The 14,077-nt window shown below is 42.9% G+C and overlaps 1 protein-coding gene across 1 annotated transcript in view; it reads left to right on the top strand.

Moving 5' to 3' along the window:
• Window positions 1-1,757: 1,757 nt before the first annotated feature.
• LOC104268095 (serine/threonine-protein phosphatase 6 regulatory ankyrin repeat subunit B) overlaps window positions 1,758-14,077 on the top strand; it is a gene marked incomplete at its 3' end in the record, with an annotated part of 31,739 nt that continues 19,419 nt past the window's right edge. The window contains exons 1-6 of the mRNA XM_009871180.1: window positions 1,758-1,952; window positions 2,507-2,594; window positions 4,764-4,906; window positions 6,289-6,501; window positions 7,824-7,902; window positions 10,708-10,822. Of these exons, the coding sequence (XP_009869482.1) occupies window positions 1,875-1,952; window positions 2,507-2,594; window positions 4,764-4,906; window positions 6,289-6,501; window positions 7,824-7,902; window positions 10,708-10,822 (716 nt within the window). The remainder of the gene's footprint in view (window positions 1,953-2,506; window positions 2,595-4,763; window positions 4,907-6,288; window positions 6,502-7,823; window positions 7,903-10,707; window positions 10,823-14,077) is intronic.

Genomic DNA, 14,077 nt, shown 5'->3' with positions numbered 1-14,077 from the left:
GCTTTCAGGGTTTTATAAAGTGAAGAGATTTCTCTCTGATAGCTTGGGATATTTAGAGACACTGACTGCAGCGGCTTACACCATAGCTGAGGACTGCATGCACATGTAGAAATTATGCTAGTAAAAAGGGATAGCTCATGCTCTCAAAAACAATAAAATTAAAACTTCTCCATAAGGATTTTAACATTTTAATCCAAAATCTGATAGAGCAGCGTATTTGCAGATGTAAACAAAAATGTGTAAATGTTTTTTAAAAAGTCTGAATATTTTTTAGCTCAGATATTTCAGCCCTTACTATTTACTTCCAAAAATTCTCCCTTAACTTTTTTGTTCCTTCATTAAGTGTCAAAGTTTTTGCTGACTTCATGTCCCAGCTGGGTAGGTCTCCAGTGAATTACATTTAAATGACTTTTAAAAGAGTAGGCCTGTAATTAAAAAAAAAAACAAAACCCAAACCAACCCCAAATCCTGTTGAGACGTCGAGAGTGATACATCATTCGGGTGCTGGAAGAGATGCGATGTCACTAACTGAACAGATCCGTCAGAGGACACTTTGTGAGGTGGCTGCAGAAAATGAACTTGCTGAGACTGGTTGAGGACAAAGTACCAAACCTCCCGGTAATGGATGTACTGTCGGTACAGGCACCCTCCTGGGCCACTCTACGTACAAAAGTGCTGCTTAAACACACTGTGTGCGTGTTTGTTATTCTTTAAGAAAATTTTGGCTGGGCTTACGAGGGAATTTTTCAGTTTATGGAAAAAGCATAAGGTATTATGTAGGACTAGGGCTCTCCCACTTGCCAGCTGTGGGTTGTAATTAGCAGACAAGGCTACTTGCACGCTGCATGTGGTTCCTTTGGATTTTGTTTGCTCGTGGGGGAAAAAAAGGAAGAGGAGAGAAAACGAAACTTTGAGAGAGGCTTTTCATCTGACTTTCTTTTTCATCTTCTTTTTCATCTGACTTTCTTAACGGCAGATGCACGAGTAGATGTAGGAAAGAGCTGACTGTGAACTCTCCAGTGAGATGGTCTCTCAGGAGAGAACAGTACATTTTCTTGCTGGGAAATATTTGCTTCTAACCAGCAAAATTAACCTTAAAAGATGTTGTTTGGTCCCAGGCTGACAGAATGGATGTTGCAGTGAAGACACTTGGCCTATGCTTAGCCCTTGGGGAGGGAAGGAATGCTGATGCTAACTTGGGGACACCAGCATCAACCCTTGCCTGTGATCCTTATGTTTTTCCAAAGCTAAAATCTTGTTTTTACATATTATTTTTCATTTTTTCCTTTTTCCTGTTTATAAGTAGTACTTAACAGCGATTTGCTATGATACTACTGTACAAAATGACTTGGTTTTCATTTTGTAAATGATTTCTGTAACAGTGAGCTCAAATAAGTTCATTCATTTCTTCAAATGAGAGCGCAGCTAAGATGACTGACGTACTGAAGGTTAGTTAACCAAACAGGCTGGGCTCTCTGCCTAGGCAGCTTCATACATCTGAAAATCCAACCGGGAAATTTTGATTGTGAGGACACTGCTCCAAACCACGGCAGAGATGATGTCTACTCTGGCCTTTGAATCAGCAATACCATTTCACTAGCCCAGGAGGTTCTTTTGCTAAATGTCATTCTCTTTTCTGCCTTCTGGCCACGTCTGGTTTGCGTAAGTGACGCGCATAGGTGACGTGATCGAGAAGGTCGGCCCCACGTATTTCTCTGAAGTGCTTGGCTATGACTGTGTTGCCGTTGCAGGAAGCAGTGCAAGTATTGATTAAGCACTCGGCCGACGTCAATGCTCGGGACAAGAACTGGCAGACACCTTTGCACGTGGCGGCTGCCAACAAGGCGGTGAAGTGCGCCGAAGTCATCATCCCCATGCTGAGCAGCGTCAATGTCTCCGACCGAGGTGGGCGGACGGCGTTGCACCACGCGGCTCTGAATGGCCACATCGAGGTGAGGTGCTTAAAGACCGCAATGGATTGTTGATTTAATTGTTTTCCCAATTCATTTGACTGACCTGCTGTGGCTGGGTCTAGACTGAGCCCTGTACCCCTGACCCCCACGATTCCTGTCATTCAGCTGCTTTCCACCCTGTGACACGTTTCCTACCTGCAGAAGTGAGGCAGTGGCTGGAAAGTCCCCATGCAGAGCCAGTACGTGGTTGGGGTGTGCCTGCGGACCCGGAGAGCTCTGCCACCTGCTCCAGCAGCTCAAGTGTGTCCTTGGCTCTTTTGAGCGTGACTGCCTGGGAAAATGGAGTGCCAGAATGGAAAGGAGAGAAGAGTGGTGGATTCATTTCAGACCAAAGAAATGTGCGAGATCCATCCAGTCTGCTTTTCTAGTTAGTCTGCTAGAAAACGTGCTTCTTGTTTTTCTACTTTGTAATTCACAGATCTACCATTCAAAAGCAGAATTTTGTGATCATGGCTTTATGGCTAGAATGATTTGTTATAAACTGTTGAGTGTGCGATCTACAGGGTTGGCTTATGTGCTGTTGTTACTTCTAGATGGTGAACTTGCTCTTGGCCAAGGGGGCAAACATCAATGCTTTTGACAAGAAGGACAGAAGAGCTCTCCACTGGGCAGCATACATGGGTAAGGCTTTGGCTGTCGCTCCTTCTCTTTAATTGCCTCTTCACAAACCAACAGCGTGTTTTAAAATGGACAAGGGCAGACCTGCCCATGTATTTATCCTGAAGAGGAAAGGGTTCAGATGACCTAAATATGCACTGGTTTTGCAACTGGTGAGAACTTGACTGTTGTTTCTTTTTTAACACAGTTAATTGCGGGCTTTTTGTGTCGCTTTTCTCATTTTGGTCTTTTTATCCTGACTCTAATTCCAGCCTGAAGTATATTTGGGCTTGAAAAAGTACAGGTTATATTTGTTACGGTTTTTGCTAAAAACTACTTTATATAAAATGCAGATAAATACAATCATAAATTCAGCGGTTTACAAGTAGCTGAGTTATGATACTATTAGGAAGTGCTTCATAGGCTTTCTTCCTGTTGGGAGCAAATTGTTGTCTTTTATTCCGGAGTGGACAAGAGCAACTGATTCTTCTATTCAGAACATCAGCAGTGTTACCAAATACTGCTTAATTAAATTGACTGACCTTATCACTTCTAAAGGAAAATTTCTTATAGTGGGGCATTATAATTTAAAAATACAAGAACAAGGTTGCCTGTGAATAGTGGTCACACTTGTTCAGAAGCTTTTGTTGGCCAAGCAGGATACTCCAGATTATAATTTGTGAGGTATTGTGTGCTCTCGGCCAGGAACTCTTTCATCTGACCTGTCAAAATCTTTATTTTAATCCTGGCGCTTTTGGAAATGAGATAATAGGAGATTTCAAGCTGTGAAAAAAGCATATTGTGCTTTTTTGTTTCCGTATGCACAGACAGATGGAAAGACTCTTGCCAACAAATGTGATTTGGCTCTTCAGCTAATAAGCTCTAAACTCCACTCTGCAGAGGTGACAGTTTTTTGCACTGTGCTGTGCTGTTCCACATCGCTTTTCCTCTTAGTTCTTTTCAGAAATTCATAACGTACTTGGCAAAATACTTGGATAACATGTAAGGCCTAAATTAGCAATGGGATTTGGGAGTCTGTGCTATAATGGGCAGAATTTAGATAATGAGACCTGAGCATCTTACCCTCTAAAGCCTCATGTAGTTTCTTGAATGATTCAATATGTTTGGGCACTTCGGACTTTGCCCACAAAGTTTCCCAGGCCTTGCACACGACCAGAGCTGCCTCTGCTGTGAAAGTGCTGTACAACTCGGTTCATGACTTCCTGCGGTGTTTGACATCGTCGATTTTGAATTCCTAAACCAGACAGCTCTGCGTCAACATGAAACATCAAGGACTATTGCTCAGTAACCTTGGTTTAGTTTTGGCGGTTAGGGCACTCTCTGGGCAGGCAGCCCAGATGATTTGAGACCTTCAGAGAGAGGAGGAAACCTAAGAACCAGGTGGGTTATAAATTACATTTTGAGATGCTCAGCTCTTCCCCTGTAATCTGTAGGGAGATCCTACTTCAGGGGTAGACATTTCACTCCTGGAGACAGATGTCCCATCGATCTGGCAGTCAGTCTGACTGTTGAGGCTGTTGCAGTTATTTTAGTTCTCAAACTAAATATGTGTGTACAGACCATGAGTTCTTATTCCAAGACTTTTAGATGTTTATTCAGGATTTTTCATCCAGTTTTGTGTATCGGTGGGCTTTGGATCAAATTCTGCACTCACTTGAAATTTAGTTTTCTGTGTCCTTAGCGGTGGTAGAAGAGAGGATACCTTCATTTTATCATTTATTAAAGTTATTTTGTATGGCTAATAAAAAACAAGTGCTAGCAGTTGTGTTTGCAGATGACATCAATGGGATGCGGCTTTGGGGGACTTGCATTGTCATGCTCCTGTGCTCACTGTTCTTTCTGTGGCAGAGAGGATGAAACCCAAACTATTATTTTTAGAGAAATAAAAGAATAAGAGGTGCAGTTTTGTTCTTTTAATGACTGGAAAACGAATTCAGTAAAGAGAAATTTGACGCACCTGATGAATGTGAACACATGGATTTCTTGACAAGGCCTGGAGCTAGGATTAAGAAATCGAGCAAAAGTGCTTTTTTTTTTTTCCCCTTGTAAAACCGTGTGAGTGTTGTGAAGCAGCAGCGAAAGGGGCAGTGCATTAGCAAGAAAGCAGTAATCTGGGAGAAGTGATGGTGTAGAACGCTGTACTTACTGATCATTCTCTTTCATCTTTTGAAGGTCACCTGGAAGTTGTTGCCTTACTGATTAATCACGGTGCAGAAGTGACTTGTAAAGACAAGAAGGGTTACACCCCGCTTCATGCAGCTGCATCCAACGGGCAGATTAACATTGTGAAACACCTCCTTAACCTGGGGGTAGAGGTATGTGGTAACGCGCTCTTCGTGGCCTCCGTGTTTGTCCATGTATGGAGATACTCTTTTTGGCTTTCTTATGGATGCTGCTGCAGATGCTGGCAGAGCTTCTAAAGAAAGTAGCTCTCATTGTCTGGAAGCCTTTGTGCTTCGTGTGGTTTATTGGTTCAAGAGTCAGGAAACATTCTGGAATAAAAAATGTCAGATATGGACAGTAAATTCCAGGCCATCTCGCGGAAGAAGTCAGAAATAGATGCTGTTCCTGCAGAGGATGATGGGATAATGGAATTTACCTTGGCTTAGCATTCCCTTTGGTATGAGGGGTGGTTGTTCTCAACGTGTACACTGCATATGCCTCTGAACAGTTGAGGCTGTTTACATTTAGGGACCTGTATTTCCTCCGTAGTTGACGGAGGGAAGGAGGAGAATTATCAAGAACTTTTTGTAGGGCACAGAGTTCTTCTCTTAGTGTGATATTGTCAACTTGGTGGCTCAAAGCAATGGTGAGATGACCAGAAGAACCTGCTCTGGTTAATCAGAGATGTCAAATAAAGCCATTGGGTTTGCTATTACATTTTCAGCTGACTTGACCTGCCAAAAAAGTGTCAGAAGTCGCTATTCACAGGCTGTAGACTGTGAAGTTGAAGGGGAATAGGTGTTTCCTGTTATTAGCAGTACTATGCTAATAATTGCCTTAAACTTCCACATCTTTCACCACTGGGGATGTGATCTTTGAGATGCCTGTGTTTTGTGGAAGGATATTCAATCACTCCCGAGTCTTTTGTACAATCTGTCTTATCCTATTTTACAGCACTGCAGTTGAGTAATACTCAGCCAGTCATCAAGAAGTAACATAATCTTAATTACATCTTTATAATACTGAGCTACTGAAAGGGGGTTCCTACTGAAGTGTAAATGGCTGTGCCATTTCACCTTCCCGTCACTCAGACATCTTCGCTCCTTTGCCAGAGCAAATGTGTGGAAAGAACTCCTAAGCCTGATTCTATTCACAGAAGTTCAACAGTTGGTGGTTTAATTTTTATTTTTATTTTTAAAATAGAGATGGTGAGCTTTCTATTTATCCTCCTTTCCCAGTCACATGTAAAAGCCTTCCAGCTTGTTAGGAGTTTTGTCAGGATCATGATCCTACTACCAGCTTCATACTGGCTTTTAGAAATTGCCAGTAGGATAAAGAGTTAATAATAGTAAAGGTAAAGCATTCCAAATTAAGCTCTCTGGGAGTATATTTTTGTCAATGAAACTTACTGGTGAGAAATATGCCCTATGACAGTTCAAGCCTCCAGCTATTTTCGTTTGCAGTAGGCTGTGCGTTATGTAAAACGGCGAGCCGATGCCTGTAATTTTAACTGCGTCTCCTGGTCTTGTTTTAGATTGATGAAATGAACATCTATGGAAATACTGCACTTCACATCGCCTGCTACAACGGCCAGGATTCTGTGGTTAACGAGCTGATTGACTATGGTGCTAATGTAAATCAGCCCAATAATAACGGATTCACTCCCCTGCATTTTGCTGCTGCCTCCACGCATGGAGCACTGTGTCTGGAACTGCTCGTGAATAATGGGGCAGATGTTAACATTCAGGTAAAACTTGCATTGCAGCTCTTCAGTTCTACTCTACCCTAGTTTGCATACCTCAGGAGACTGGAAATGAGTCTTATAATGAGTACAGCAGGGCTTTAAAACCTTGGTGGAGGTAGAGTGATGCTGAGAATGTTGGTCATTAAACTGTTTGGGCGAGGTTACTTCCTAGCAGAGGAGCTCTCAGTGCCTTGACAAATATAATGACAGCTTTAAATTCTAAGCCAGCCGCTCTCCTGAAGGCATGAACCACTATTAAGACACGGTCTCAGGAGCTCTGTCAAAATGTTGTTTCAGGGAGTGGTGGTAAGTCAAGGAACTGTTCCTTTCTGGTGTTTTCCTTCCCCTTACAATATGGATTTAATTAAACATGATTCAAAAAAGTTCCTTTTGACTTTTGCAGGGAAATAAGAACTGAAGATTGTTTGCTTACCCATTTTAGAGCCTGAGTTGACAAAGGCTGATTCTGGTTAGGATATCTGCTTTTGAGATGCAATTGATATGTCTTGAAGAGACGGAAAGGAACTTGCTGTTATGCAACAGAGGGCACTGGCATAGGTACCAGAAGACTTGGGATCCCTGAGCTCATAGAAGGTTTTGATTGCTTTACTTTAAACTGCGTGTTTCAGTTTCCTATCTGTAAAACTGGTCTCCTAGCATTTAACAGCTCTGGCAAGTCCCTGGCGATCAGTGAACACTCAGTGCACTATTTAAACTCAGAATGATTAAAACGAAATTACAGGATTGTTCTTGCCGATGAGTGCAAACCCCTGTGCCGATAAACATCAGGTGATGTGAGGAGGGAGGCTGCTATCTTTCCCTTGCTGTTTTTCTCAGCTCCTCGGCTCCCCCAAACTCAGTTTCTTCGTCCAGGACCCAAAATATAGATCTCTACTCATTGTACCTTTCCTTTCGTATGCCTGTTTTCTAATTGTCTTTTGTAGATATCCTATTTTTGATTGTGTGAAAATTTATTAACCAAAACCTTTCAATGTAGCGACTTTTATCCTGGGATGCATCTATAAAATGCAGATGGATAAGCAGGATACATGGATCTCTCAGAGACTGTTCCCACTTAGCTCTATGGTTCCTGTGCTTTTCTTTCTTCCACTTGTTGCAAGGGCGAGGGAGAATAATGACTGAATGGGAAATGTTGCTTAAAATTAATGTAAAATAGTAATATGTCATATATCTGTAGGTTTCTAGCGGGTGTTATGTACAGTGTTTATCTGAAGACTAGCTGTAGGATGTCGAGCTGAGAGATTTCAGGTTGTTACCACCGATTTACATGCTAACTGGTTAGTTTTATGTTTCGTTTCTCTTAGAGTAAGGATGGGAAGAGCCCGCTGCACATGACAGCTGTCCATGGGAGGTTCACACGATCGCAAACCCTCATTCAGAACGGTGAGTTTCTGAGTCCCTTTAACGACTCTCCAAAAGATTTGCCGTTTCCAAGGTTGCAATTTTCAATTGTTCTGACCCAGAGTGCAAAAGGACTTCTCTGAGAGCTGCTCAGTGCTCTCCATCAACTTCTGGCTTTGAGCTGCACTGACAACTCTCATTCCAGCATGCCACCACAAGCTGAGATTTTGGTTGTGAGCAGAATCCCGTATTCCTCCAGCTGGTGGTGGTGCAGCTGATCTGTTGTGATTTTTAACATGGAAACAAGAGTTCAAAGCTGTATTTAGGTCTTTTTTTCTGCTGACAAGCAGGCACGGCTTTCTTTCTCAAATTTTTTAAGTTTCTGGTTGTCCTTCCTTGGGAGCCCTGGGGTTCTTAGAGCTCAGACCGTTTTCCCTACCCTCCACTGGGCAGCTGCACTTCTCTCACCTCCCTTAGCTCCATCCCTCGCCACTGCCTTCATTAAGCGTTGAGTAAATACACAGGAGGGTGGACCAGCACCACCTCGCTTGTTCTGGCATAGCCAGGATTCCTCATTATCAGTCATTTTTCTCTTTCGTCCAACAATACTACAGAGCATAACAAACATTATTGCTGGAGCTGTGGCAGAGGCATGATTCCAATCGACAGAGGTTACTGTTACTGGTTTTTCACTTACCCTTCCCAGCTTTGGCCTCTACCAGGCAGGGTGGTCTGGGGTGGCTTGATTGGTTGGAGTTTGTTTGTTTGTTTCCCGAAATCCCACTCTGGGAACTTTCATGTGAGATGGTGAAGACACGATGTAAATGTAGTGACAGGTTAACACCAGATTATATTTTTAAATGGAGATCTTTGCGAAGTTGTGCTTCTTTCAGGTCACCATGCAAACTGTTGTCAAATCTTTCCTTCAGTAAATAAAACAGTAATAACCAAAAGAAGTTTGGGGAAACCAGAAGAAACTGTGATTTAATGCAATTTTCAGTTGTTTAGTTAAATGTTCTCTCTAACTTACAGCTGTTGTTTGCCCTCTGTTGGGTTTGTGTGTGAAAGGACTGGTAGTTCTTCTTCTGTCCTTCACGCCTCTCCACTCTGAGTTACTTGGGTTTCACTTCTGTCTTTCTTCATTTGTTGCCCCTCTAATTTTAATATTGCACACAGATCTGATGGCAAGTGACTTTATGCCTTACTGCCATGGGATATTGCGGAAGAGAGAAATGTCAATGATTTAAAGAGATGGAGATTCATTCTGCAGTACTTAATGAGGGGGCTAAAGGCATCTCAATTTCTGGCTGCTGTCTCCCGTGACTTTTAGAGGAAGAATGGATTACCTTAAAAGTGGAAAATTGCAAATGTGATACCTATCTTTAAAAATGGGAGGAAAGAAATTCTGGAGAATTTTACATAGGTCAGTGCCAAATTCTCAAACGAGCAAAGGAACAAACTGCTTGTAAGCACATTGGGGCAATACCTGGCATAGATTTCTCAAGAGCAAAAGATGCCAGAGCATCGGAGTTCTCTTCTACAGCAGGGTGATAGGCTTTGTGAACACAGCACCGTCCTGTGACTTTTCTGTGGGCAGGTAATGTTTGTGGAGACCTCTGCTGATGGAGGCTGCACCCCAGGGAATCGGTCCCAGCATTTCATTGACTCTGATTTACAGTTAGAAAATGCTGCATAGTGCTTTACGAGAACTTTTCTTGTCGCACTTGTGGCCTGTTACCTCCTGTGAGTAGTGGACATGCACTCAATATCATCCTGTCCTGATGACTGCAGGACTTTTTACATGCTTTCATAAAGTACTCTCACAGGAAAATAGTGGAGTATTGAAATATTACAGTGTTGGTACATAACTAGTTGAAAAACTACACTCAGAGATGAGTGATGAATGGATTGTTGTCGAAATGAAAAGTGTAGCAAGGGAGTTTTCAGTTTCCCTCCTGGGCCTGGAACTATCCAGCACTTTCATTACCAACTTGAACAGTGGAACAGAAAATGTGCTTTTAACATTTGGAGAAAACATGAAGTTGGAAGATTCTGTTAGTTTGGCAGAAGGTGGAGTCAGAGTGGAAAAGGATCCTGCAGAATTGGAGGCAGAAGTTTTTAACGCCAGCGAAGCAAAGGCAAGATGCCCCACACAGACAGGACTAGCAGCTGGACAAGTTCAGAGAGGCGGCAGCTGGGTGGGTGGTGGTTCCTCAAGAAAGCATCCAGGGCTCGTCGAGGATCAGGAGCTTGTTTGCCATGAGTCAGCAGTGTCGTGGTGCTTAAAAAAATGATCAGCAATGCACATGGTGCTCTATGAAAGAAAGAAATAAACTATTTTTCCTGCTTGTGAGGTTAAATCTTGAGATGACAGGCTGAAACTGCAACAGGAAAAGTTCTACTTAAGTGCTATTTGGTTGTTCTTTGGTAAGTCACCGGGAAGGCACAACACGCTTGTGATTTGCAGTGTACTCCTGCTGGCCTTCGTTGTCCTACAGGTAAGGTTGAGTGGCAGTACCTTTCCAAATGAGGGCATGGTCTCGGCAGTTTATTTTGTTAGTTTAATTCAAAGCATCCACTTGTACCTTTAGATTGTGAGTCATCCTGTTCACCTATTTTCCACCATATTCCCCCACCACTGCAGTTGGAGAGGGAGGCGAAGATGTCGCGGCCAGACCACGTTCAGGTCCAGTGGCTGGAGGCTGGATGCTGGCTCTCAGTCTCTGAAATTTAGTGTCTCTGTGGCTGGACTGGTTATACTAAATTCTCTAGAGAGAAATAACAATTGCGGTCACTGGCTTGTGCTTCATCTTTTGGTGTTAAACTGCACAAAAATGTCTTTTGCAGGAGGGGAAATCGACTGTGTCGACAAGGATGGTAACACCCCTCTGCACGTGGCTGCAAGATACGGACATGAGCTTCTGATTAACACCCTCATAACCAGCGGAGCTGATACTGCCAAGTAGGTGGCTGGAGTGGAGCTGTTTCTCATACCAAGTGTTATGTCTGGTGCCTGGAAACACAGTTAATCTTCCCTCAGGTCCCGAAATGTGAAGGTTAAAATGGATAAACATAATTGTACTGTACTTCAGTGAGTGACGTGGGGCTAAAATATGAACCCTCGGGAAGCGTGGAGGGGAAGGGAGCCCCGCTAAGCTCCTGTTGTGCCCAGTTACCTGGTTACAAGTAGTACAAGTGCTATTTCTTCTTCCTAAAGCCTTGATGTGGCACTGTCCGATATAAGGTACCCGAGGTATGTATGTATATGAAGTGCACCTTGATCACAATTATTCTGGAACGTCTGTAGCAATGAGTTTAGAGAGGGAATGTAATTGAAAAAAATTCAGATGCCTTCCAAGGAAATTACATGCGTGTTCTTTTGTATCTAAATTTGCCTGATGATTAGCAGCCTGTTGTACATGGTGGTTATTTTTTGCCTTGTGTCTTTTGGTGTGACATAGGATAAGCAATAGAAATGCAGCACTGGCAGGCAGGCGTTACTACGTATTTCTGATCTCAGTATAACTAGTGCCTGTCTCGATGCTGCACGGTTTCTGATGCTCAGGTGGCAGAAATAGTTGGACTGCTTTTACCTGGTTTGTGAGTTTGGGAGTTTTTCTTGAATAGAAAGATGAGGAATTTAAATTGGACACATTTCTAAATGTAGTTAGTGCTTTCTGCTTCATTTTTTCTTTTCTTGCACACATGTCCAGACTGCAGTCACCAGATGAAAAGTATCGTCAACTCAAACATTGGCAGGTGCTTGATTTTTATGACAAGCTGAGTATTGGTTGGTTATGTTCAGGTTCTTTGTGTCTGTCAAAAGAAAATAGCAAACCTGAAGGTAAACAAAGTGTTGCAAGACCAGAATAATGCAATGCCATGAGGGATATCTGTGCGAGGTGTTTAATAGCAGCATCTGATTTCATGAGTGTAAGTTTTTGGCAATTACCTCTGCATGTCTCCAAAATAAAACTTAAGAATCTCCTACTTAGAACCTACCACAGAAATTGGTGACTTCTCTTGACTTGCCTAATGAGGAGAACCTGCTTTCAGATGGAGAGGAGCTGGTTTTAGTTTTGGGTTTTGGGGATGCTCTCAGCTGTCAGGATTTTGTTTGTCTGCTTGACGACGTTTAAGGAAGTGGCACATTTGCCCATATTCCTTTATCAAGTACGACTGTCACCACGCAAACTAGGAAGGCAGAACAGATCTTCAGTTGGCATGGAAAATGAAATGCCACAGGCTTCAGCTTACGTCACACTGGATTTTGTTAATGTAGCCAGCATGAAGATCTTGGTGTCTAAATAGATGTGTATTTTTCCTAGCTGTTTCTCCAGTACAGTAGGTCTCAGTCTGTCTCTTACCTTGAGGTTTAAAGGGAAAAGGAGATGCAGTGAGATGGCCCTCTCTTGGAATCTGGCTTATCCAGTTAGAAATTTCTATTTCACACTTGGGTGACTGGAACACTGATAAAAAGAAAAAAATTTTCCAGCAGCAGAAATAAGTGAAAGAAGAAGTTGGCTCAGAAATACCAGGCAGATCCAAACGATGCTTCTGTCTGTGCGAAACAAGGAGCACTGAAACGGGCTTTCGTATGTGCTGCATGTAAACAACTCTGGCTGAGCTCCTCGAACTGGCTTGAAAAAGAAAATTCGGCAGCTTTCCTAGCAATGACTGCAGAGAGCTCAGCTAGCCTTTGAGGCATCTGCATGTGAAGGGGAAAGGGTGTGAGGGATGGGAGGAACGGGTGTGACCAGCACGCTGAGGTGTGACACCAGTTAGCAGATGTGCAGATAGCGTAATGGAAACTGGCCAAACCATGTGCTGGGTGGAAATCTTGACCTGTAAGCAGGAAAATGCTGCTTTAGATAACGAGGTGGGGGGAAAGGTAGAGGGATACGGGTGGAGGAAGAAGCACAGCAATAGAAAATGTCCAATGTTGGCTTCAAAAAAAAGATTCCGCTTTTAACTAAGATGTAGATGCTGCCACTAGCAAAATGAAAATTTGTACAGCAACTCCAGTCACTCCTTAGTGTAGTGAAGGAGCAAGAAGGACACATTTAATGTGAGGACAGAGGCAAGATGGGCCTGTGGATTCTGGAAAGACTATTTTTTTAAAAACCAAAATGATTTAGATACATACGTATGTAAAATGTTAGAGAAAGCAAGATATCTTCATAAACACCCACACTGATTTTTGTCTAAAGCTTCATAAGTAGTTACGATTTAGGGTGAGACCTACAGATTTAGGGTGAGACCCTTCGTCTCCGGGTCTGTATCTGAAATCCAGTTTCTTGAGGTGATCCTACTCTCCCGTCCACCAACTGTCCTGCAGAAATGAAGGGCAGATGTAGATCCACCTACTGTTGTTCAAGAGCTTGGTCATTTCTCCAAAGAATATCTCTTGAAGCAGGCAGTAGTTAATAATCTTGTTGTGAGAGTTGGTTTCAGGGGCTCCAGGTTTGTGTGCGCTTGGAGGACAGTCGGTAGAGGAATATTTCTAGAATAACAAACTGCTTCTCACAAAACAATGCTAAACGACAGAAACCAAGGTGTCTAACCCCAGAAGTCTTTTAAGACAGCAGCCAGCAGCATGCGTAGGGATTGAACTGGGATGATCTTAATAAAAGTTGCTGAGTATTCAGTTTATTTAAAAACTCTGTGGTTGCCTGATACAGATTTGGCCCATAGGTACCTATTTTTTTTTTTTAATGCAGCATGTCTGCTGTGAGAAGTTTACAGCGCAATTGAAGAGAGTCATGTGTTAAAGAGGGGGAAAAAGTGAAAGGGAGTGTGAGGGAGAGAGTAGCTGGAGCAAATAGGAGAATTAGGTGTTTAGTTCTTAGGGTGTGGGAAGAAAAGTGCAAATGTCACGGAGGCATAAAGGAAATTGTAAAGAAGGGTCGTCAGCTACCCCAGCCCCAGGGGAGAGAGAGAGAAGGAAGAAGAGGAGACTTTGAAAACCCACGTGAGAGTTATCTAAAGGCTGCTAAGCCACAGAAAAAATGGGTTTCAGGAATAATACTGAGAAGATTTTGGCATTTACTTTTACCTCAGAACGGCAGTTGCGGTATGCGTGGCCGACGCACAGATTTGTGCATCCCCCAGTGGGAAGCCGCCTCCAGGCACTACCTGCCCGCTCGCTTCCTCGCTCACCTTGGCTTTCACCTGGAATTTTTAGAAACCTTCCTGCCACATTCTGTTCGAAGTGCAA

This window comes from Apaloderma vittatum, unplaced genomic scaffold (assembly GCF_000703405.1).
Source record: "Apaloderma vittatum isolate BGI_N311 unplaced genomic scaffold, ASM70340v1 scaffold23320, whole genome shotgun sequence".
NCBI lineage: Eukaryota > Metazoa > Chordata > Aves > Trogoniformes > Trogonidae > Apaloderma > Apaloderma vittatum.
Note: the sequence above shows the minus strand (reverse complement) of the source record. Positions and strands in the feature narration are given on the sequence as shown.